The sequence below is a fragment of the Acinonyx jubatus genome, chromosome E4, assembly GCF_027475565.1.
Source record: "Acinonyx jubatus isolate Ajub_Pintada_27869175 chromosome E4, VMU_Ajub_asm_v1.0, whole genome shotgun sequence".
Classification (NCBI taxonomy): Eukaryota; Metazoa; Chordata; class Mammalia; order Carnivora; family Felidae; genus Acinonyx; species Acinonyx jubatus.
Genome location: NC_069395.1, coordinates 60,493,266 through 60,519,859, shown reverse-complemented (window position 1 = coordinate 60,519,859; position 26,594 = coordinate 60,493,266). Strand labels below are relative to the sequence as shown.

The 26,594-nt window shown below is 38.5% G+C and overlaps 1 protein-coding gene across 3 annotated transcripts in view; it reads right to left on the bottom strand.

Moving 5' to 3' along the window:
• Positions 1-26,594, bottom strand: part of WDR64 (WD repeat domain 64) — a 148,025-nt gene that overhangs the window by 111,477 nt on the left and 9,954 nt on the right. For 2 of the 3 annotated variants that reach the window (XM_053209589.1, XM_015072869.3), the window contains exons 2-7: positions 25,656-25,786; positions 10,046-10,148; positions 8,610-8,713; positions 5,451-5,480; positions 4,140-4,250; positions 1,484-1,698 (exon numbers count right to left, since the gene is read on the bottom strand). In XM_053209589.1, the coding sequence (XP_053065564.1) occupies positions 1,484-1,698; positions 4,140-4,250; positions 5,451-5,480; positions 8,610-8,713; positions 10,046-10,148; positions 25,656-25,786 (694 nt within the window). Of the gene's footprint in view, positions 1-1,483; positions 1,699-4,139; positions 4,251-5,450; positions 5,481-8,609; positions 8,714-10,045; positions 10,149-25,655; positions 25,787-26,594 lie in introns of those variants that run through there. The other variant, XM_027046321.2, reaches the window with a different exon arrangement.

Genomic DNA, 26,594 nt, shown 5'->3' with positions numbered 1-26,594 from the left:
GAAAATAAAAATCACCTCTTCAAAGTCCCACAGAGAATCATTATTAATATACTGAGATATTTACATTCAATATTTTCCTAAATAGAAATATACTACACATCTATGTGGTTTTTTATAAAACTGAATTCATATGTACATAGAAAAATTAATTTTTTTACCTAATATTGTATTAGGTATACCAATACTCCACACCCAAAACCAAGCTCCACACCCAAAAAACAAGCAGGGAGTGCATGGCATTCCCTACTATGATAATACTATGATTTACTGAATGCTCTTGATACTTTAAATATCTGACAAAAAACAGGAGTCTGACAAAAAATATATTTTACATATAAGTGTATTATATTTATGTGGACATATTTATAAGATATGTAAATATATACTTGTAGAAACTGTATTAGAGCTTTTAGACATTTATACAGTATTGAACTGACTTAATCATTTAAGTTAATCATTCCTCCATTGTTGGACACTAGATACTTTACTGCTGGGAATAATGCTGTGATAACCATACTTTTATTTTTAAACACATGTACATCCTGGGTCCTAATGTGTAAAGGTTTATGCAGACACTTGATGTGTGTGCTCAAGTTTCCCTCCAGAAAGGGATCTAACTCATACTTTCTACCACCAATAGTGTGGGAGAATGCCCATCCATAAAATCTCCCCCATTTTTAATCTATTCCAATTTTATAAATGAGAATTTGTATCTTATTTTAAGTTGTACTTTTTTGATTAAGAGAGAGGATATATTTAATACAAAATTTGTTTCTCTGCTAATAAAAGTAATATATGCTTTACTCTAAAAACTTCAAAGACAACACAATTATAAAGACAATAAAAATCACCTATAATCTCATCACTTGGACATAATTGTCAGTATTTTTGCCTGATGACCATTTTGAAATGTTTATTGAGTATTTGTACTGTGAGTGCCTGTGTGTGAATTATCTGGTCATAGTCTTTGACCATTTTTCTCAGGGAATTATTGTTTTTTAATAAAACTCCAACATCTATTAAAGAGTATTAGCCCATTATTTGTCATATTTATTATAAATATTTATGCTAGCTTATTTTAAAATGTTATCTCTTGATGTCCAGAAATTTTGATTTTGTCAAATATCCAATTTTTTCTTCGAATTTTACATTCACTGCTTTCATGTTTATACTCTCCTTCATTCAGGTGCTAGTAAACAGTCATACATGTCTTTTATAGGTTTTTTCATAATGTAATTTTTTCACTTATCTCTTTCGTTTATTCAATTACCTATAGATTTATTGTTAATTGAAATTTCAGGGGCTAATTATTTTCTCGTTTCTCTTCCCAATTACACTGCAAGTTCTTTGACGTAAGAGTCATTTCTTGTTCAACTTGGCATTTTAGATCTCTACCACGGGGTCTAGCACATTGTGCTCACTATATAAATACTTGAACACAGTCTATATTAAAACAATTGAGCTGCCCATGTACTACCCTTACCTTTTAAAGTTCTTTGAGTCTAAGACTTGGTTTTGTAATTTTTTTTTGGCTTTTGCCTGCTTCAGTCCAAAGTCATCACTATTTACTGTGAATTTGTTTACGAAACCACCATCATCCCCCAAGAGGATGTCATCTCGGCAGACCTGGTCAGGCAGAGACACTACGCACACACAAAGGAGGCAGTGATCCACAGGCTTTATGACAAAATAGTTTTCCTAGGAACAGAAGAAGGCTTTTAATAAGTTATTACATTGCTCTACTATCCACATATTAACTATTGCCCTATTATTTGATACAAGTTTTACTTTCTGATGTATCTCATTTTAGATACTCCCACGGTGTTCAAGAAACTTGAAAAAAAAAATGTCCAAAGTTAACCAAGTAAAAGTTAATGACCATTCACCATGATCCCATCACTGTGCTTTTGGGGGGTTTGTAGGGAAAAGGGTGAGGCACCTTTGGTTCAATATGTAATGAGATTTTCTGTGGTGTTACTGGGTCCCAAATTTATGGGAAGTAACAAGGTTGGGGTGTTACAAGACCAGGGACATAAAACTGGATGGTAAATAGGAAAATCAAGTATTAACACCCCAATTATTTTACAAGGAGCTATCAGGAAAAACATATCCTAACAGCCAAGTTCATCCAGAAATAGTCAGCAATCATTTATCAAGCTGACTCTGGGCTATATATCGAGTGCTCTCTCAGAATTCACTCTCTACCTAAGAGAGAGGGGAAAAAAAAAACTATTAAAACAACTGTTTTGTTTTATTTTATTTAGAATGTGTGAGACTTGAATATATTTAGAGCTTCATTCAGTCAGTCAACAAATATTTACTGAGCAACTACAATGTGCCAAGAACTATTGTAGGCATGGGCCATGTGGGAATGAACAAGTCAAGTTTCTGACTCTGTGGAGCTACCATTCTAGTGCAGGAATACAGGTATAAAGAAGCAGATCATTTAAGATCATGGGCAGTGCACTGAGGAAATAAAGCAGGGTGCTGTGATAGTGACTGGAGAAGCCACTGTAGGTCCCATAGTCAGGGAAGGTGCCCTTTGATCTGGGATATGGACTGGTTGACAGAAAGATTCAGAGGTGGTTGAAAGGAATGGTTTAGAAGGAGAATTGAATGTCAAAAAGATAGAAAGGAAAGAGCCTTGTCCTGGACGAGGGTGGAGGGGATGGGATATTTGCCCTCAGAGAGAGGAAGGAAGAAAGAAAGGTAGTAGAATGTCCTCATTAAAGCTGTAGGTGGGAGAGCTAGAATTTACAAGAGGATAAGCCTCATAGACTCAGATTCCTCAGGAAAATAGGGGCAAGTCCATCTGCTGAAAGGGACAGAGCTTGAGGACAATAATGGCCTTTTGGAATATTGACAGGGATGGGAAAGTGATTTGCAAGGGCAAGAAAGAGGTTGACAGAAGCCAGTGAGTCTTCAGATGAGTCTGCGGACCCTGAATTGTAGTGCTGCCAAACAGTGTGACTTCGTATTTTTCTCCAGGAGGTATTAGCCGCCGTGAAGAAGCAGAGAAAGGCTGTCACATCTATCAGTACTAGAGTTTCAAAGGATTTAGGAAAATGGAGGGTGGGGATGGCTTTAGCCCAGATGCTCCATCCAGGTCGTGAAGACAAGAAGGCAGAGAAGGAGGCAAGGGGACAGAGAGTGGAAGAAGATGCTCTCAAGGATCTGGAAGCTTCTATGGGGTGGAAAACAGGAGTGAAAACTGGACAGAACTGGACAGAGAAGACGTTGCAATCAAACCGCAGAGAACATGAGACCTAACACATCACATAATAAAGTACATGAAGCAAGAACCTATCTTCTTTAAAGTCATCCTGGCATCACTAGCTGGTTATGGGGACAAGAATGAGAAGTTTAGTTTTCCACTGAGCCTAGGGACAAGTAAGGCACAGAGGAAGGCTAATTATTTCTTAATCCTCCTCATCCTTCAAAGGATCCTGCTTCCTGAGGGCATTTTTTACAATCTTGCCTCTCCCCAAACTCTTATGGCCCTTGTGTTTTTGTTTTTGTTTTTTTTAAATGCATAATTTGTTGCACCGTTGTATTACATATTATGCTTTTTCATGAGATCCTTCAAGACTGAGTTTTGTTTGAGTGCAGGGAATGTGTCCGTTACTTCTATATGTCTGCAAATGCTCAATAAATATTGTAAACTGCTTAAATGGTAACATTTCCGCCCACTGAAGGGATAATATTGACATCTTTCCCCTTAGATATTTTACCAGAATTGGTCACTTCATTTTTAGTAATTTTCTTACCAAATGAAGCTGAACTGGAAAGAAGGGCTATGACCCTGATAACACGAGCATAATCAAAAAGCTAATACTTGAATTCAGAGAAGGGTATAAAGAAGAAAGGAATCAGCTTCTCTCTCTCTCAAAAACAAAAGAAGACAAAATTATTTATTTTGTTCACCAAATTAAATACGCACTAAATGAAAAGAATGTTCCTTTTTAATTAGACTCACAGAATATTAATGCTGAACTTGTTTAATGATGAACTTGATTAGTTAAACTGCCTCATTTTATGTATGAGGAAACTGACATTCAGTAGAGGAAGTGGATAGCTCATATCCTACCAGGATGGAAAAGATAACCTCAGTACCAGGAGTATTTTTCTGGGCACAGTACCTGGCCACTGCCTTGAGCTTTATAATCCCAGACAATGATGGTCCTTTCTGTAGTGGCAACAATTCTTTTCAGCTGTGAGAGGTAATCACATCCTGTGATCCAGGAGGTGTCCTGGTAGAAAAACACAGAATTGGGGGAGGAGGACATAATATGTTTTAGTCTATCACTTGGTGATGGTTACTAAAGGGTATGTTAGTTCCATTTTAAGCCTCACTTTGCCCCAGTATTTGCAGGGGAGCCTTGCAACATCTCTGGTTTGATGTCTGGAAGAGAGGCTCTCATCTTTCACACTTGACTCTTGAGTTTTCCAGCACCATCAGCGCGAGAATGATGAGCTCATGCCTGTTGCAGCTCCCTGGATGCACAGAGCCACCCACAGAGCAGGCATCTGTGAGCACTCTTTACTTTCGTGAGAACACCTTTTCATGGGGACACGGGGAGCCCAAGTTAAGCCAGTTCTCTGATCCTGTCCCCATGCATACAATTTTTAGCCAGAAAAGAGCTTAGTGATCATCTGGTCAATAACTAAGTTGAGTCCAATGAGTTTGTCTTGTGTTGCCTAAAGTCACCAAGTTGGCACAGGTGGGATCTGTCATGTCAAAGACACAGGACAAAGCCAGCACAACAGCTCCCACTTATGAGTGCCTACTTGTGCTGGACACTGCCTTCCAGACGTGCGTTAGGGATTCCAACAGCTGTTTCAGCTTAAGAAGCAAAGGCTCCTCTGCCAGACGGCATGGCTCCATCCTGCGTAGTTCAGGGCATTCAGTGCTTATAAGCAGGGTGAAAGGCAGACATGTCCCCATCTCTCGTAAAGCCATCGTGCGACTCTGAAACCAGCTCATCATAGCTTTACAACCGCCACAAGGTCACTTTCCACTTAGAGATATGGATTAAATAAATTACAAGTTGCACTAAACTTTTCAATGCTATTTTCGAGTTTCCAGTACAATATTTTCAAATTATATCCCTTGGCCATTTCCCTGTTGTTCTCACAGCTTGGATTGTGTCCAGGTTTTACATTCCTCAATAGCAGCTGCCCGGAAAAACTTTGGTGAGGCTTTTAAATGGAAGCTTCCAGGGACTGATGTCTCTGAACACTTCTCTGAAATAAATTTAACTTCAGGAAGCAAGGTGAGGGTCCTCTGCTGTTGCTCAAGGTCTAGTTTTGGTCCTAGTCAATAGACATACAATACGAAAACATCTTCTTAGGGCCTACTTGGCACTGCATAGAGCTTGTGATTAGTTATTGAGGATCCATGCCCTCAGCCCCAAATCTGACTGCACTGGGAGTTTATAAAATGTACTCACCTTAACAGTGGTGCTGGTCTGGACTCTCATCTATGAACAAAGGAAGAGAATAATGAAAATTAGTTGACACTACAATTAAAATGGAGAATTTTGGCTTTAAAACAACACATTGTCTCCACAGTTTCCTCTCTCTTGTCATTTATGCCTTCCGTGCATTTCCTCCTTTCCCCTAAAAACCTAGCTCTGTGGAAGAATTCACTATTTGCTTCGGGCACAGTTTGTGCTTCTGTGGCTTGTCATTAAAGCCTGGTGACTGTGCCTGTAGAGTCTCGCACTGTACTGATGGTTTTTCCCTGTTTGCAGACTGCCTTACATTCTTTAGTTATTCGGAGCAACACTGGATATCAAAAACTGGGAATGCAAAATAATACTAACAGCAATGTCAAGAGTAGTCCAAAGGAATGCTAAATAGGTCAATATGAATACAGCTTGAAATGGAAAAGAGAAATACTGTTTCATTTGAAAGTTGTCTCTCAGGTTCCTGAGAGACTTAGGAACATTCTACCTGTGTGCTTCCTCTTTTACTGGGTTAAGTATCTATTGCATGAATCTTATGCCCTGTACTGTGTTGGTTGAGAATCATAGACTTAGTCCTTGCAGAGCTATAATGAACCTGATCAGACTCATCTCCCCTTAGGGCATGTTAATTGCTCTCAAGGTCAAGGTAAGTATTTGAAGTATATTAATGACCTGATATCTTTTGCATGGTCATGTGGTCTTGGGAAAAGTACAGAAAATGGCTGCCCAGAAGGAACAGACGTGAAAAGGGGGAAAAGTAAATTAGATCACTAAAACTGTTAGTCACGGCATCAGACTCTCTTTCATCTGAAGAGTTCAAAGAGGCTTTTTCCAACCGGGACTTTTTTTCCAGATGGGAGGAATTAAGTGCCCTCAGGAAATTGGTGAGCAGAGAACAGAACACCCGTGGTGTTCCTCTTCTATTTCTCTACCTCTATCTTTAGTGGAAAGCATGTGTTTAAATTTCTTTTATCATCTTTAAAAGTTCAATAACCCTTATAAATATCTTCTGAATTTTTAAAATTCAGCCTTTTGGCAGGAATTTTTATTAATGACATTTACAGTCTATATTACCAACCCCTCTAGAGAGCATCGTGAAAATCCTTAACTATGTTTATTGTACTTTACATTGAGCCTAAATTATGGATTAACCTATTCTGAGATATTTTGCATTATTAATGACTACCTTTTAATAAACTATTCCTGTGACCTACCCTACCAATTATTTTGTTCACAGAATGTGTCATCCTATTTGTAAAACATGCAACTTTCAAAATGCTGTTTATTCTTGGTGTATTAAATCTTTAAAAAAATTAGTTTTTAAGCAATTTTTCTCTCCAGTTGCATGGTTTTTGTAAGAAACAGATGTGTCTGCATGTTTGTGAGTAGGCACGTGTTCATCTATAAACGTGTGAATGAGTGTGTGTGCTCACATGCATGCATGTATGGGTGTGATGTCTCTGGAAATATGAAAATGCCGCCTCACTTATTTCACATAATCCTGAACTATTTCACTATGAAGTTCATTATTTTCCTTCTCATGTTTTTCTTTACATATCATCTTACTCTATTTTTGAGGAAACAAAGCTAAAAAATTAGAAGGCACCAGGGAGAAAAAGAGGTGGAGAAAAGCTTTCCTATTTATACGAGGTAATCCATTTCTGTTTTCACACTATTTGTCCATAATTGTAACAGCCGACACTTCCTGAGCACTTACAGTGATGCTAAACAAGCACTTTGTATGTATTAACTCCTGCCAATAGCATAGCTACCTCAGGAGAGAAGTTCTCAGGTTCTGAGAGGAGTCGGGCGTGGGGGTAATAAGTAAACATGCCCAGGTGCCAGATGACAAGGGCCCTGCTGGACAGGGCAGCCAAGCTCCGCATCCCCCACCAGGCACCTGCCACCACACCTCCTCAGGGACCCGGCAGCCTTCTCCACTGCCAGAACCCAGCTGCTCTGATCACGGGAGGGCTAACCACTACTGTTGAAATTGTAATCATGGGATGGTTCTTTTAAATATATTCTACTCGTATAAAGCTTGTCTCTAGTTGAAAATGAACCAATAGGTGGAATGATTTGCTTTCGATGTTTAACACCATTCCTTTCAATGTTATAGTGAAACACTGTGTAGTCTGTAACATTATATGTTGCAATAAAATCTCTCCTAGTTTGAAAGTGGAAGCCTGAAACCTACAAATTTAGCACCAAGTGACAATAATTGTAAAGAGCAGGGGTACTTATCGTTCATAAAGTGCTTCTGTGTTCATTATCTCATTTACCTCCCCCACAGCCCTCCGAGGGAGGGAAGACCTGTCTGGGTGTTTCATTTTGTAAACGTGAAAGAGACATGAAAACATGTCAGCCAGCTCATTAAGTTTCCTGTTTAACAGCATAGCTGGTAAAACAGAGGAGCCGGAATATGAGCCACCTTTTAACTCCACGTCCAAGGTTGTTGTTGGGACCTTCTGTACTTGTTAAGATTATGACAAAATCACGTGGCTTGTGAATTTTTCTGATTTTATCCGAGAAATTTTGCAGGATCATCCTTTAATTGTGCTGATGCCACATGGTTCAGTAAGACTCCCTGAGGAAGACTGCCAGACGCAGTTACCAAAATCTCAGCAATTGCTCCAAAACTTGGCAGTCTCCTTATTTTAGTGACATCTGGCTTACTTTTTGGAGTAACTCTGAAATATGGCTTATGGATTCTGCTGCACCTGATATATATGTGTCTACAACACATAGACAAAAGAGAAGAAGGAAGGAAGGATGGAAGGAGGGAGGGAGGAAATAAGGAGGAAGGAAGGAAGGAAGCAAGGAAGGAAGGAAGGAAAGAAAAAAGGAGGAAGGAAGGAAGGAAGCAAGGAAGGAAGGAAGGAAGGGAGAGAGGAAGGAAGGAAGGAGGAAGGAAGCAAGGAAGGAAGGAGGGAGGAAGGAAGCAAGGTAGGAAGGAAAGAGGAAGGAAGGAAAGAAGGAAAGAAAAGAGGAGGAAGAAAGGAAGGAAGGAGGGAGGGAGGAAGCAAGGACGATGGATGGAAGGAAGAAAAGAAAGAAGGAGGAAGGGAAGGAGGAAGGAAGGAAGGAAGTGAAGGAAGGATGGAAGGGAGAGAAGGGGGAAGAATCCAACTTTCAAATTACCTGGCTATTAAAGACTGTTATTAATCCTTTCTGAGAAGCTGTTACTAGTAAATCGAACTGAGGGATCTTGACGATGCATTTAATCACATCCCGTCTTCTACTACCTGTCAACAACATAATATTCATTTCATCTCCCAGCACTAAAGATCCTAAAACTAATTTGTTAGGTTTGTTTTTAAAGAAAGAGTAAAGCATCTTTTTTACCTTTTCGCTGAAAAAGTAAAGTAGAATAAAACCATAAAAACCAGCAAGTGTTACTTTTTAATTATCCCCAGAGATACTAAACTGAACCTGTAACCCTTTCCAATTCAATGTGGTGCATGGATTCCCAGAGAAAATGTGTATATGCTCATGCTCCTGGCACATATTTTACAGAAAATGTATATTTTACAGAGAATGTGTTTTCCAAACATCTTTTGGAATCATTCCATTTTGAGATTTCCACATCTTTCAGGAATCCTTTCTTTGAACTGTCACCCTCATGGTTTACACAGAATAAAAGTCTAATATGATCTCAGGCTTTCCAGCATAAAAGAATGAAACCACCTTAATACTGTTAAGGGTTTTTTCTTTGTTTGTTTGTTCATTAGTTTTTACTTTGTTTTGAAAATAACGTTGGATGCTTTCATTTTCCTTTGCCTATGTACTGAATTGATAAAACCACATATATGCAGCTGGGACAGCTGCCTAGCTTCGGTTGTCTGATGATTGTTTCCATGGCCTGATGATGGGCTCTGGTGAGGTCTAGGGTCGGGCTGAGGAAGGTTGGAGGACAAAGGTGGGCTTGGTTCACAAGTGACTGCAGGAAGTTCAGGCGCTTTTTAAAGAGACACCAGATGTGAGTTAGACTACATGCTTCATCTCAGAATGTCTGGGATGAAATGGAGGGCAGGGGCAGATTCTGGGGTTTGCCTTCCTCCTTGTGGGCTTCTTCCTCCCCAGAGGGAAGAAAGGAAAGAAAACCCAAAGTGTCAACAGTGGGGAGGGATGGGTCCCAGGCTCAAATTTAAAAAGAAATGACGTAAGTTCTTGAGACTTCTATGCTGAGATGACCCTCCTCTGTGATTGGCCCAAGTTCACAGTTTTAGAGATATAGGGTTAAACTTCCATGTGATAATTAAGGGAAGTGTAGGAAGGAGTTCTAATTACTAAAAAAAATGAAATTTAAGAAAATTTTAAAGGAAATTTGATTTCATCTTGTGCTTGGGCATACAGTATTGAGGTGCCATTGTACAGAGCTTGCACTCACTTGAGATATGAACCTTTCCAGAAAAATGTGAATTATTTCCCCCCAACATTCTTTATTTAGGGTCCTTCAGAGCAATGATCATATTTCAAATCTAACCTCAGGTACAATTTCTATTTTACTCTCAATATTTACTTTTGAGAAAATATTAAAACTCATATTGATTTGGAAAAGAAATTAAAAATATCACCTGAAATGACAACTCGCTGTTTTCTAGAAACAAGGAAAACCAAATTGTCTTCATCCATCTGGGAAGCAAGAGTATCTTCTTCAGAGGAGAAGTATCCAAAGATCTAAAATGCCAAACAACACACGTAAACATGTAGAAGATCTCAAAACTGGCGTAAAGTCACAGATTTTATGTTGGTTAAATTTAAAGTTTAATTTGGATGAATAGTCAACACCTTGCTTTATAAATCAGTGCATGGCCCATAGCAAGAGAAGGTAGTTAATTATGTTCAACACACCATGTGCTGATGGTGCATGATTTTTGAACAGTTACTGATTTTTCTTTTCTTTTTTTTAAAATTTTTAAGGTTTATTCATTTTTCAGAGACAGAGGGACAGAGCATGAGGGGGGAGGGGCAGAGAGAGAGGGAGACACAGAATTCAAAGCAGGCTCCAGGCTCCGAGCTGTCAGCACAGAGCCCGATGCAGGGCTCGAACTCACATACCGTGAGATCATGACCTGAGCTGAAGTCGTACACTTAACTGACTGAGCCATCCGGGTGCCCCCTGATTCTTCTTTCTGATGGATGAATTGGTGTACCAGGCTGATGTCCTCGCTCAGACTGATAGTTCTTTTAGGAGCTAACTTTTGTCTGGAAGGCAAATCAGCCGTCATCATACAGGGTCCCAACCGAGAAGCTTAACATTGAATTTGGCCACTCTCAAATGACTACTCATGCCCATTTTCCATTAATCGTCCTGGGCAAGTTTTTTATCCCTAGTCAGGGAAGTTTTGCATTTAAGAGACAGTGCAGTTTCTCTATTTAACCTTTCCAAATCCTAGTCTGTAGGCATGAAAATAAATTACTAGGAAAGAATCCTGGGGAGGAAAAGTAGTCTTTATTTGTGAATAAATTGTCAAATTATGTAATTCCAAGGAATTTGAAAAATTAGATAGCTTCCTTCAATTGTTTTATGAATAAGCAGAAGTATAATTCAAATAAACTAATGACACAGAATATTTCTCTGGCTTTATTTTTTGGAGTAACTCTGAAATTTATGATTTCATTATGAAATGATTATGAAATCATAAACCATATGATTTATGGTTTCTGCTGCACCTGATACACACGTATAATGCATAGACAAAAGGGAAGAAGGAAGGAGTGAAGGAAGGAAGGAAGGAGAGAAGAGGGAGGAATCGAACCCCCACTGCTGGGTAAATACGACCCCTTGTGTGCCTTGCACCCACACCAGTGGGGCTGGTCACCCCCAGAGAAAACCTCCCAGCCTGCTGGACGCGGCCACCAATCGTTGAGGAGCTCCACCTTCCTGGGGCTTTGGTGACTGTCATCCCGTGCTTCTCTAGCTGATCTGGCTCATGGTGCACAGCACCAGTGTCCAGCTTGCTGCACTCGTGTCCCAAACACACGCCCACCATCATTTCACTTTCAACAGCTGCCCTCACCTCCCACTTCAAATGACAGTGCAAGCCCCAGGCAAGAGTTTCCCCAGCATTTCTTGCCGCCCTATGTACAAACCCAACCTGGGTTTGGACATGCCCTTTCTCCTTTCCATCCCTTTCAGAGGAAGATCTGTTTCTCTTGTCCTAATCTCTCCCCCTGCTCTCTGCATCCATGCCACCCTCAGAGCTTGTCACCTCTCCCCTTATCAGTCCCTCTTTCTCCCTTTCTCCGGACTTCCTTTCAGCATGTTCAAATGTTGCACATCTTAAAAACACAAATGCCACAAACCTCTGAAGGGCAATTATGGGAAATGACTCTTAGTCCCTGTCTTGCTTTTCTCATCTCCACCTTCCTGCTCCAAGTGCTGTAACTCCTCCCACTGCTGTTGAACTTGAGTTCCTCTTACAGCTGCATATTGGTTTTCCGTAGTTGTAACAACAGACACACTCTTTTTGAATTTTGACAGCTTTCCCCTTTCTCCCGGTTTGCTGCTGCTACCAAAACAAGTGACTACAAACATAGGGACTTCAAACAACACCCAGTTAGTGGCTCATAGCTCCATGGAAGGCCAACATGGGTCTTGATGGGCTAAAACCCAGATATCCATAGAGACGTGTTCTTTATTGAAGACGTGGGAAGAATCTGTTATAAGCTCATTCAGGTCGTTGGCCTGAGGTCCCTGTTTCCTTGCTGGCTGAGCTGGGGCTGCATTTAGTGCCCAGAGGCCTCTCTTCAGACAAGGACATGGGCCCTCCGTTTCACACCAGCAATGGCCCCTCAAATCCCCCTCGCATCTGGAAGCCCCTTTGCCATCCACTTCTGTTCATAAGGATTCCTGTGATTACATGGGGCCCACACAGAAAACCCAGGATAATCTCCCTATTTTAATTCAGCTGATTAGTAACATTAATTACATTTGCAAAATCCTTTTGTGGCAAAATCACTGTGTGATTGAATAACCAGGGCACAGGAATCTTGGTGGGGGGGGCACCTTTAGAGTTCTCTCTATCATATCTTCATTTTAAAAATGCAGTTCCGAGGTGCTGAGTGGCTCAGTCGGTTAAGTGTCCAACTCTGGATTTCGACTAAGGATCTCATGGTGACTGAGATTGAGCCCCGCATCGGGCTCTGTACTGAATGTGGAACCTGCTTGGGATTCTCTCTCTCTCTCTCTCTCTCTCTCTCTTTCTGTCCCTTCCCCCACTCCTCTCTCTCTCTCTCTTCCCAAATAAATAAATAATCCTGCCATTTTGCAGCAACATGGATGGAACTGGAGGGTATTATGCTGAGTGAAATGAATCAGTCAGAGGGTGACAGATCTATGTTTTCACTCATATGTGGATCTTGAGAAACTGAACAGAAACTTAACAGAACAAGAAAGGGAAAAGATAGTTACGAACAGAGAGGGAGGGAGGCAAACCACAAGAGATTCTTAAATACAGAGAACAAACTGAGGGTGGATAGGAGATGGGAAAGAGGGAATGAGCACTGGGTGTGGTATGATGCCTATATTTTAAAAGCAGTTTACAGATAGCCATTTAACTCAATTTGTAATTTTGGTGAAATTCGTACAGAGATAGTGAGAACATATCTGTTAAATGTCTGAGAACAGATGTGGGAGGATGTCCTTTGAGGGGCCACACTGGTGCTTTAGACTAGCACTTGGGTCCAAATGCAGGCTCCAAACCTACAGGTCATGTGACCGTGGGCACATTCTTTCATTTCTCTGTGCCTAAGTTTTCCCATCTGTAAAATACTAATAATTCCCCAACCTTATGCTTTGGTGTCAGAATCAGATGAGGGAATCATGATTGGATTACGTGGGAACTCGGAAGATTAGAAAGGACCTAGATTGCACCACGTGCTGGGTACGAACTGAATCGAAGTCAACATTCGAGTAAATATCATTCCCAATTTTATGAGACAGTACGGGAAGCAGAGCTCAGGTGTCCTCTTTACTAGCTGAAAACTGTCCACTGGGCACCCCTGCTACCTGCACAGACAGCACATTGTCCATGCAGTCAGTCATACGTGTGTTTTATAGTCACATCTATAGATAGGTACGTGCCCTCTTGCAGGACATCTGCTCTTATAAATGACAAATTGTGCTACTTTTTCTTATAATGTTACACAATAGTACAATGCTTACCATAAGCGATTTCCAAAGGATGCTAAAAATTACAATTTTCTGAGGAAAAATTTAAAAGCCTTTTTACCAGATAAACTCCTTCAGAAGAGACAGGTAAAGGGGAGCCTGGGTGTTGAGCGCCCGACTTCAGCTCAGGTCATGATCTCACAGTTCGTGAGTTCAAGCCCCAGGTCAGGCTCTGTGCAGACAGCTCAGAGCCTGGAACCTGCTTCGGATTCTGTGTCTCCCCCTCTCTCTGTGTCTCTCTCTCTGCCCTTCTCCTGCTCATACTGTGTCTCTTTCTCTCAAAAAAAAAAAAAAAAAAAAAAGAGAGACAGCTAAAGCTTTACATTTTGAAAGGAAATGTTTCAATGTTTGTAATGTTTTTAAAGAGCAGAAAACATCTTTCGTATGATGATCTATAGCCTCAAGGATGTCAAATTTCTCTTTCAACAATTTAGATTTTTTTTTGAATTTATTGTCAAATTGGTTTCCATACAACACCCAGTGCTCATCCCAAAAGGTGCCCTCCTCAATACCCATCACCCGCCCTCCCCTCCCTCCCACCCGCCATCAACCCTCAGTTTGTTCTCAGTTTTTAACAGTCTCTTATGCTTTGGCTCTCTCCCACTCTAACCTCTCTCTCTTTTTTTTTTTTTTTTCCTTCCCCTCCCCCACGGGTTTCTGTTAAGTTTCTCAGGATCCACATAAGAGTAAACACATATGGTATCTGTCTTTCTCTGTATGGCTTATTTTACTTAGCATCACACTCTCCGGTTCCATCCACATTGTTACAAAGGGCCATATTTCATTCTTTCTCATTGCCATGTAGTGCTCCATTGTGTATATAAACCACAATTTCTTTATCCATTCATCAGTTGATGGACATTTAGGCTCTTTCCATAATTTGGCTATTGTTGAGAGTGCTGCTATAAACATTGGGGTACAAGTGCCCCTATGCATCAGTACTCCTGTATCCCTTGGGTAAAATTCCTAGCAGTGCTACTGCTGGGGCATAGGGTAGGTCTATTTTTAATTTTTTGAGGAACCTCCACACTGTTTTCCAGAGCGGCTGCACCAGTTTGCATTCCCACCAACACTGCAAGAGGGTTCCTGTTTCTCCACATCTTCGCCAGCATCTATAGTCTCCTGATTTGTTCATTTTGGCCACTCTGACTGGCGTGAGGTGATATCTGAGTGTGGTTTTGATTTGTATTTCCCTGATGAGGAGTGATGTTGAGCATCTTTTCATGTGCCTGTTGGACATCTGGATGTCTTCTTTAGAGAAGTGTCTATTCATGTTTTCTGCCCATTTCTTCACTGGATTATTTGTTTTTTGGGTGTGGAGCTTGGTGAGCTCTCTATAGATTTTGGATACTAGCCCTTTGTCCAATATGTCATTTGCAAATATCTTTTCCCATTCCGTTGGTTGCCTTTTAGTTTTGTTGGTTGTTTCCTTTGCTGTGCAGAAGCTTTTTATCTTGATGAGGTCCCAATAGTTCATTTTTGCTTTTATTCCCTTGCCTTTGGGTATGTGTCAAGTAAGAAATTGCTACGACTGAGGTCAGAGAGGTCTTTTCCTGCTTTCTCCTCTAGTGTTTTGATGGTTTCCTGTCTCACATTCAGGTCCTTTATCCATTTTGAGTTTATTTTTGTGAGTGGTGTGAGAAAGTGGTCTAGTTTCATCCTTCTGCATGTTGCTGTCCAGTTCTCCCAGCACCATTTGTTAAAGAGACTGTCTTTTTTCCATTGGATGTTCTTTCCTGCTTTGTCAAAGATGAGTGGGCCATACATTTGTGGGTCTAGTTCTGGGGTTTCTATTCTATTCCATTGTTCTATGTGTCTGTTTTTGTGCCAATACCATGCTGTCTTGATGATTACAGCTTTGTAGTAGAGGCTAAAGTCTGGGATTGTGGTGCCTCCTGCTTTGGTCTTCTTCTTCAAAATTACTTTGGCTATTTGGGCCCTTTTGTGGTTCCATATGAATTTTAGGATGGCTTGTTCTAGCTTCAAGAAGAATGCTGGTGCAATTTTGATTGGGATTGCATTGATTGTGTAGATAGCTTTGGGTAGTATTGACATTTTGACAATATTTATTCTTCCAACCCATGAGCATGGAATGTTTTTCCATTTCTTTATATCGTCTTCAGTTTCCTTCCTAAGTTTTCTATACTTTTCAGCATACAGATCTTTTACATCTTTGGTTAGGTTTATTCCTAGGTATTTTATACTTCTTGGTGCAATTGTGAATGGGATCAGTTTCTTTATCTGTCTTTCTGTTGCTTCATTACTAGTGTATAAGAATCCAACTGATTTCTGTACATTGATTTTGTATCCTGTGACTTTGCTGAACTCATGTATCAGTTCTAGAAGACTTTTGGTGGAGTCTATCGGGTTCTCCATGTATAATGTCATGTCATCTGCAAAAAATGAAAGCTTGACTTCATCTTTGCCAATTTTGATGCCTTTGATTTCCTTTTGTTGTCTGATTGCTGATGCTAGCATTTCCAACACTATGTTAAACAACAGCGGTGAGAGTGGACATCCCTGTCGTGTTCCTGATCTCAGGGAAAAAGCTCTCAGTTTTTCCCCATTGAGGATGATGTTAGCTGTGGGCTTTTCATAAATGGCTTTTATGATGTTTAAGTATGTTCCTTCTATCCCGACTTTCTCGAGGGTTTTTATCAAGAAATGATGTTGAATTTTGTCAAATGCTTTTTCTGCATTGATTGATGGGATCTTATGGTTCTTATCCTTTCTTTTATTAATGTGATGTATCACGTTGATTGATTTGCGAATGTTGAACCAGCCCTGCATCCCAGGAATGAATCCCACTTGATCATGGTGAATAATTCTTTTTATATGCTGTTGAATTCGATTTGCTAGTATCTTATTGAGAATTTTTGCATAACAATTCAGATTTTAGACAGGTAATTGTGCATGTGACATGCTTAGAGTACTTTATAACTATATAACTATTAAGAATGCATTAGAATATTAATTTTCTTTTAATTATGTTATTTAAAGGACTTGCTCCATGCTTTAAGTGATTCATCTATTTAACTATACTTTTCCTGATTACATAAGGAATATGTAGAATATTCAAAGAAAATAAAAAGCAGAAGAAAATGAAAGCCTCTCTGCACCTTATTTTTTTAGCCTACCCTGGAGCATTTAAAAAATATTTTTGAAGTTAGCAGATACAGTTTTAGATTTATAATAACTCACTTTAAATTCACTTTTGGGAGAACACCGTTATAGGCATTCCATATGGTGTTGCATGCCTCTTTTTAAAATTAGTTTGAGTCTGCTCCCAGAAAAAAAATGTGTTTGTGAATCGCCCACTGGAAACATAGACTAACATTGTGTTGTTGTGTCAGAATCTCCCAGTGACTAGTTTGATAAATTTAAGATAATCACATTACCTTAGATCTCTTTACATCTAATTTTTCTCCTTATAAATTAAAAAGGGAGATCTAGATGTTTTAGTTGAATTATAATTTTTTGCTATTCTATAAATGTCCATTTTTCAAACTGTGTTTATATCTAAAACCTAGGGGGAAAAGTGTATTTGCATCTAAAAACCTAGAAAAACAAAGTGTACCTTTTTGTGACATTGCTACCATAAAGAAATTTATATTCAGAAACAGTTTTGTATATTCAGTGCCTGACTTTAAAAGAATAAACCTAGTTCTTATCACCTGATAAGATTAACACTGGCTGATAAAAAAAATGGTAATCCAAACTGAAAAAAAGTTAATCTTCCAGCACTGAATTTCCATTTTACAGATGATGGATCTGAAGCTCAGAAAGGTTAGGTCACATTGCTCAAAATAGAAATGCCTCTTAGGAGCATTGGCACAGATAGTTTGTGACGAAAATGACAGAACAATAAAAGAGGCTTCCTGAACTATTTTCTCCAACCTCATTATCCTTTATATACATACAGTGTGCAGAGGCTGGTCACAAGTGTTCGTATTAAACTTGTGTGTGATTTATAAAGACCCAAGTGATGTGACTGAATAATGTCATATGAAATTACTGGACAGAGAAGGAGAAAATCTCAGATCCAGGATCAAAACTCATTTTTTCTGTGGCTTTAGGTAAGTCAATTAACCTTTCTGTGTTTCATTGTCCTCGTCTTTATTATTGTAATAACATTATCCTCCATAATCTACATGGGGGGGGGATTGTCATGAAGATTAAATGAGAACATAAAAAGGAGGTGTCGAAAAAACAAATGTGAGATAATTCTGGTGTTCTAACAGGAAAGGTCAGGAGAAGGAGAAAGAGAGAGTAGATGTGGGAAAGAACAAGGCTGCATTTCCTCATCTATGCAATGAAACAATCTGGATTGACTGAATTCATCCATTCACTCATTTATTTCAAGAACAAAAGAGTGTTTTGTTTATTTACAACAAATCATTTGTAACATATTTCTCTCTCTTCAAAACAGAGAACCCTACAAAATACACAGAGGCCAAATTATCCGTTAATGCAGAACTCCAGGTAAGTGGATTAACCAGAGTTAATTGGTTTGAGCATTGGTTTCCTGAATCTAGGTGTGTGATATAATATAAACAGACTTCTTTATTTCTTGAAATGCATAAATTATTTGATGTTCACGTGAATCATTTGTTTTGTTTTTGTTTTAAGTTTATTTATTTATTTTGAGAGAAATAGAGAGAGAGGGAGAGAATCCCAAGCAGATTCCACAGCATCATTGCAGAGTCCAATGCAGGGCTCAAACTCATGAAAACGTGAGATCACGGCTTGAGCTGAAACCAAGAGTTGGATGCTTAATCGACTGAACCACCAGGCACCCCAACATGAATCATTTGTTATATACTCATTTGCATATTTTTAGGGATCCAAAAATATCACATTAGAAATTCCAGCACATGAACCATTGAGTGTGTGAGAAATATTCATTAAAAAATTGAGAACAGTAAGGATGATTGTCAACACCATGGCTACTCAAAGTTTAGTGACATAGAATTTAAGGTACCAATAGGTGGGACAATATCCAAAGGATTTACACAGTGTGACTGAGCCCAGATCCTTGGAAAAACACGTTCATTTTGTACACTTACAAGATTTAGGAAAAAGACAGCCATTTCTGTATTCCTGCAAAATTACTGACTGTTTTATTGTTCATTTGATTTCTCAAACTTTTTAAGTCTTTCAGTGGTTAAGGGCTTTTGTTGATATAGATGATAGATAGATAGATAGCTCATATGTATATTTATCTTCTATTTTATTGAATTAGTAGATTAAAAAGGACAAAACAACTGCCTTTGCACTTGCAATCTTGCTTTAGATCCATGCCCTGGGACCCATGCTTATAGAGCCATTTGAACTTTCTGCAATGGCAAGACTCTTCTGTAATCTCTCCTATCCAATATGATAGTCTCTGGACTCATTGAACCCTAGAAAAGTAATCAGCACAACTGAGGAGTTGAATTGTTAATTTAATTTAATTTAATTTAATTTAATTTAATTTAAATGTAACTAGCACTTGTGGCTACTGTTGGTTAGCTCAGCTTTAGAGGGTCCACTCTAGTTCATGATGCTAAGGGGCCATTGTCCACCAGGAGTTCATGCTTTTAAACCATGTCCTAGATTCCTGAGGCCCCAGAATTCCCTGCCTAAAGGGCTCCAAGCCTCCTTTCAGGCCCATGAAGTCTCTTTTAGGTACATCCTCATGAGGGTGGACCACACACCACTGGTTTGTGCACCCCTAGGACTGAAGAGTCCCCAAGGCAGAGTGCTGATGGAGAAGGAGCTTAGACATATGGGTTGGAGGTATCCATATATGTGCATGCATGGTCCCCCATAATGTGGGATGGGGCCATTGGTGCAAAATTAAGGGAGGTGGGCTGGCGCTAAATCTCTCCTTGTCTCTATATTTTAGTGTGAAACTGCAAGGTGTGAGAATTTTAAATTCTAACGTGGACTTCCAGGGCATTATTAAGGCATATTTTCAAAATTGGAGGACAAAACATATTTGCTTTAACAATTAGCTGAATTTATAATTTCACATATTATATATATATATATGAATTTATAATTTCACATATATATTATATATATATTGATATATGAATATATCAAATATTCACATATTTGATATCTGGGCCTCTATTTATACTTGTGCCCAAATAAAAGGGACATTTTGTACATTTGACTTCTCTGTAGAACGAGTTGACAGTAAAGAATTTGACATCACATTCTTCAGATAAACATTTCCAATCATGGTGGCTACTTATATCATTTTCTTTGAACTTGTGATATTTAAACACACTATATTAAACTTTTTTCTCTTATTCTTATGCTCTTGGAGAACAACGACAAATATCTTCTTATTTTTTCTGATACTGTTCCCAAAGAACAAAGTTGAATACTTTCTATGGTCTGTCCATCTTTCAGTTGTTTGTCAACAAAAATCCATCTTTGTTGATGAGGAGGAATTCCTTCTATGTCTCTTTTGACATTTTCTGTGCTTACCGATAAAAATATAATGAGAACAATATATATAACTTTAAAGTTTCCAGTAGCCACATAAAAAAATGTAAAAAAAAAAAAGAATTAATTTTAATAGTGTATTTGTTTAATCCAATGTGTCCAAAATATAATTTCAACATGTAACCAATAGTAAGATATTTTATAATCTTTTTGTGTATTACATCTTTGAAATCCGGTGTGTATCTTACAATGACAGCATATTTCAATTGAGACTAGTTACATTTCCAGTACTAAATAGCCTCATGTAGCTAGACGAAGTGTTTTGGGCAGTGCAGGTCTAGAGTTTCTAAGGGTTCAACCTCAAGGATGATGGTCTCTCCTAGTGAAGCTTCTTTGAGATTTTGTGTTGTACCTTCACTGAGGAAAAACAATCCAATGTTTCTCAGTCATTCTTTGACTGTCTTACTAATACAGCTGTCTGGTTTGACCTGAACCATCTAAGCAGGGAGCATATCAGGTCCTGGCCCAACCTTCATTTCAGGTGTTCTATCTTTAGGAATAACCAGCAGTTACTTTAAAGTTCCATTTAGCGTATTCTGACAAGATGACCATAATTCACTCTAATTTTAGCAATACAAACATTAATTCGTGGTAGTTCCAGAAAAACAGGTCACCATTGTACAGAAATCAGGTAACCATGCTGGAAATCTCAGAAATCTTCAGCTGAAAACCCAAGGCATGTTGGAAAAGTGACCATTGAATAGAAGGTTTAAATATTGATTTATTTATTTATTTTATTTTATTTATTTTCATTTTTTTTAACATTTATTTATTTTTGAGACAGAGAGAGACAGAGCATGAACAGGGGAGGGTCAGAGAGAGAGTGAGACACAGAATCCGAAACAGGCTCTAGGCTCTGAGCTGTCAGCACAGAGCCCGACGCGGGGCTCGAACTCACTGACCGCGAGATCATGACCTGAGCCGAAGTCAGCCGCCTAACCAACTGAGCCACCCAGGCGCCCCCAGAAGGCTTAAATATTTATAATGCAAGCTCTGCTAAAACATTTCCATGGGCACAGCGGGCTTTTAAAAAAAAGAAAGAAAAGAAACAAAAAGGAAAGATGGAAGGGAGGAAAGGAGGGAGAGAAAGAAGGAAAAAGAAGTAAGCTTGGCAATTACAATTCGTTGTCTTTGATACATGAGCCTTGTTCTCTGGTAATCCCTTTCCACTTTCACCTAGATATATATTTTTATACATATGGTGCTTTCATATATTTGCTTTTGATATCATAATCAAGTAAAGATCTAAGTGAACATCGTATTTTTATTTTCATTTCTTGAAAAAAGAAAAAGCTTTAAAAATATGGTACACAGTAGAATCTTCATGCTAATCTGGAGACTGGAAGCTTCCAGGCTTGTTAGTACTCACCAGAAGTTTGTGAGAATGTTTTTCAATTTCTAAAAGCAACCTGAAATATTTATAAGAATTATTAAATTGAGAAGAGATGTATTAAAATTCAATTACTGATGTGTTGGGTATCTATTAGCTTAGCTGTATTAATTCCAAAAACCTATTTTATTGAATTATTACATTTATAAATATTAACAAATTACTGGGGACAATTGAGATCTTTGTAAATTGAGTGCCTTAATAATTTTCCAGATCTTCTCTTAATCCTTCAGTTAGGTGTGATAGTCTTATACATTCCTTGGTAGATTTATCCGTTGACATTTTCTACTATTTGTTATTCTTGTTTTTTTAACAATTTTTGTTTACAAAAATTTAAAATTTATTTTTGAGAGATAGGCAGAACGTGAGCAGGAAAGGGGCAGAGAGAGAAGGAGACACAGAATATGAAGCAGGCTCCAGGCTGTAAGCTGTCAGCACAGAGCCCTGATGTGGGGCTCAAACTCATGAACTATGAGATCATGACCTGAGCGAAAATTGGATGCTTAACTGACTGAGCTGCCCGGGCCCCTATTTGTTGTTCTTGTGAATGGAAACTTCCTGTTACATTTATGTGCATATGCTGGGAGTGAGTTATTGCTTATGTTTGTGAAAGTTATTGATTCTGACATGTTTATCTTCTTTGAATTCTCTTGAACTCTCTTAGTTCTAAGGGTTTGTCATGTGATTCCTTTGTGTATTCTTGGTAGACAACTACATTATCTACAAATAATGACAACTTGCATTTTTAATTATATATATTTTTATATTTTTATTACATGCTACTTCCTTTTCCTTTTTTTGTTTTTGGTTTTGTTTTTGTCTTGGCATTACTTACAATTTCCAGTAAAATGTTGAAGGGTAGTAAAGATAACAGGCATCCTTTTCATGTTCTTAACTTTAATGAGAGTGTTTCTAGCATTTCACCATTAAAAATGGTCCTTACCTAAATAGATTTCTATAAGTCTCTAGGGTGGGCACATCCTAAGTAACTCCCCTCCCTCCACACAATGAGTCACCCCTTTGCATAACCCTTATCCCTTGAGTATGCATAGACCCTGTGACTTGCTTCTAACCAAAAGAATAAGGCAAATGTGATGGACTGTTTCTCCCATGATTATGTTACATCGTATAAGACTGTCTTCGGGGGCTCTGGAGAAGAGATTCTCCTGCCAGCCTTGAAGAAGCAAAACTGTGAACTGCCTAAGTGGAGGGTCATATGGCAAAGAAATGCAGACAGCCTCTGGGAAAATCACAGCAGCTTCTAGTCTCCAGCTTCCAGCCAATAAAAAGCTTTGTCCCTTAGTAAGTGCCTTGTGGCTCAGTGGGTTAAGCGTCCAGCTTCGGCTCAGGTCATGATCTCACAGTTCCTGAGTTTAAGCCCTGCATCAGGCTCCTCACCGACAGTGTGAAACCTACTGGTGATTCTCTCTGTCTCTCTCTCTCTCTCTCTCTCTCTCTCTCTCTCTCTCGTCCCCTCCCCCAGTCGCACTTTCTCTCCTTCTCAAAATAATAAACAAACAAACAAAAAAAGTTTACTCCCTTTGTCATACAACGAGGAAATGCATTCTGCTAACAACTGGAATGAGCTTGGAAACAGATTCTTCATTAGTTGAAGCTCCCAAATGAGAACACCTTGACTGCAGACTTGTGAGACTTTGAACAGAGGACCCAGTTAAGCTGTGCCCAGAATCCTGATCCATGGAAACTGTGACATAATAAATGTGTTTCTTGAAGTTGTTAAGTTTAGGAAGAAAGAAATCTTGCCACTTGCAACAATGTGGGCAGACCTTGAGGGCATTATGCTAAGTTTTTAACTCAGACACAGAAAGACATGGTCTCACTTATATGAGGACTCAAAAGAAGCTGAAGTCAGAAACAGAGACTAGAATGGTTGTTTCCGGGGGATGGGGGATGGGAGAAGGGGGGAGATGCTGGCCAAGAGGACAAACTTCCGATTATAAGATGAATACATTCTGGGGATCATAGTTATAATCTGGCGATTATAGTTGAAAATGCTGCTTTATACACTTCAAAGTTGCTAAGGGAGTAGATCTTTCATGTTTTCACCACAAAAAAGAAACGGAAATTATGTGACATGATCGCAGTGTTAGCTAACCCCACGGCGATAACCATTTTGACATAAATGTACAAATTAATACGTTGTGTATCTTAAACTTACACAGTATGTTGTTTGTCAATAAAGCTGAGGGCAAAAGTTGCCAAATTTGTGGGAATTTTTTACAGCAGCTACAGAAAATGAGCACAGTTTTTTTTTTTAAATCAAATTAAAGGGAATGTCTATCATTCTTATTCTGCCAAGATTTTTTTCTTTTTAGAAGCAGAATAGCTATTGAATTTCTATCAAATATCTTTTTTAATTTTTATGTTATTTTAAGATCAGGAGTCAGCAACCTTTTTCTGAAACGGGACAGGTAGTAAATCTTGCAGACTCTGTCACAATATTCAGTTCTGTTGTTGTAGCACAGATGTAGTCACAGACAGTATGTGGATGCGAGAGTGTCGCTGTGTTCCAAAAAACCTTGTTCACAAAACAATGGCTGTCCAGTTTGGCCCACGGGTCGTGGTTTGCTAACTTTTAATTAAGATTATTGTATTATTTTTTCTCCTTGAACTTGTTAAATGAAATTTGTTATGGGACTTTCTAATATTAAATTGCCTTTACTTTTTCTGGTGTAAATTCTACCCGGGAATGATTTTTTAATGTGCTGCTGGATGCAACTTGTTAAACTTTTATTTAGGACTTTAGCATTTGTATTAATAAGTACTATTGGCCTATAGTTCCCTGACATTTTATCTTTGCTCAATTCATGTTATTTTAGTCTCGTAAAATGAGTTGGATAGCTTTGCAGCCTTTCCTAAGTTGTACAAAAATGTGTATAATGTGGGAATTATGTAGTCTTTAAAGGCTTGATAGATTTTTTTTTGTTTGCAATTTTTCCCCAAAACTAATTGATTATTTCTTGTTTGATTGGTTCTTGGGGATTTGGGCTATCTTTTATTATTGGTTTATAATTTTATTATATTGGAATTTATTGAAATGTTCTTTTTAGCTTTATACACGTACAGTTTTCTGATGGCCCCACATATCGTTGAGAAGATGTGTCTTACCTATAACTTGGGTTCAAAGTTCTATTTTTATATATCTACTAGCTTATTATAAGTGATAGTCAAATCCTTTAAATCTTTTCATTTTGTCTATGGTATCTACTGATTAATAAAAAGAGCCTGTTAATTTTTAATATTACTTTAAGTGCTTTGTATGCACATGTGCAATTTTTTTAAAATTGTAAGCTACCTTAATCCTTTTAGAATAAGAAAAATCTGGTTTGTAAAAATATCTACAGAGTGTAGCCTTCTGTGAGTTTAAACAAAGATCAGAGGCATCCTTTCTCCTTTGCCATGATACATACATCACTTCACCAAACATGCTTCTATGTGCAATGGTGGAAGGCATTCAGTGATACACTGACAAGGAAGAGACTCAGGAAATGTAAGAGGTGGTCAACAATAATCCTTTTCTTTCTTCTCTGTATTATATTTGTATACAATGAAACAATTGAAAAGGGGTATTTCATTTAGAATGTAACAAAGGCAATTAACATCTTGGTTATTGTTATCGCATGTATACTTCTTCCATTTGGCGGCTCAGTCTAAGAGTTACCTATTAATAATACACTTAAACCTCTAACTCACGTTCAGTTAGGGATGGTGGCCACATCATTTTTTAAATTATTATTATTATTATTATTATTATTATTATTATTTTGAAAGAGAGAGAGCATGTGCAAGCAGGGAAGGGGCAGAGAGAGAAGAAGAGAGAGAGAATCCCAAGCAGGCTGCACACTGTCAGCACAGAGCCTGATGCGGAGCTTGATCTCACCAACTGTGAGGTCATGAACTGAGCTGAAATCAAGAGTCAGATGCTTAATGGACTGAACCACCCAGGCACCCTAATGGTGGCCATATCTTTATGGAATTTACACATACCATGTACACATTGTGAGCTTAACCTCTGTGGGAGTAACTTTTTGATTAAATTATTCATCCTGAACAAGGAGAAATAATACCCAGGCTTCATACAATGAACATGAAAAATGACTACCTCACACCAGTCTACAGACACATCAGGGTTGTTGCAGAGCTTCCTGTAAAAACATTTCACATCTTGATTCTTCACTTCTGGACCAAAGAGTTCCTCCACGGCTGCATAAAACTTGTCATAATCAATTGCATCTGCATCGTAACAAAATGCAGGAACATCGTTATTAGACTCCAAGGACTATATTGCGTTTCTCAGCTTCTTTTTCTATTTTCTAATCTATTTCATTATTTCAACCTATTAAAACCAGATTATGCTGCATTTTAAGGTTCTTTTAATTAGAAACAGAACTAGTCCCTTGATTAAAATATTAGAAGAAAATATTTTACTTTGGTGTTTAGTTTTTCCTCCAAAACTTATATTTCAACTATTTTAGGAGTTTTATTCAGGAATACAAAGATCGGAAGGTGAATTACTTCCTTCCTGTCAGGAAAATTTTTACCAATCAAGAGTGTCTGCTAGAGCCCATCTTCAAGGAAAGGGAGTAATTCTTGATAGGTTCTTTGAACCTATTTGGACACCACACACACACACACACACACCATACTTGAATATTGATTTTGCCAAACTTGGTGATTCACCTGGGAGCTACTGTTCTGTCTAAAGGCAAGAAGGAATTAGAAGCAAAGGTGCATTGAGAATTTGTTATGTGTGGGAACTGAGCTAGACACTGGAATTAGAATGCAAAATTAGATAGACAAGTTCCCTTCCTCTGGGAATTTATGTCCTAGTCGAAGACACAGCAAATCAACAAGTAAACCAACAAATAAATTATTTACAGATTGTGATGGGCAAGACTAATTACTAGAGACAGACATTAGATTAATGGTTATCTAATGTGAGAGGTGACAGGACATGAGGAGACTCTGGGATGCTAGAAATGTTCTTTGTCGGATCTGGTTGGCGGCTGCAGGTATGTTTACCAATGTCCAAATTTTCTGT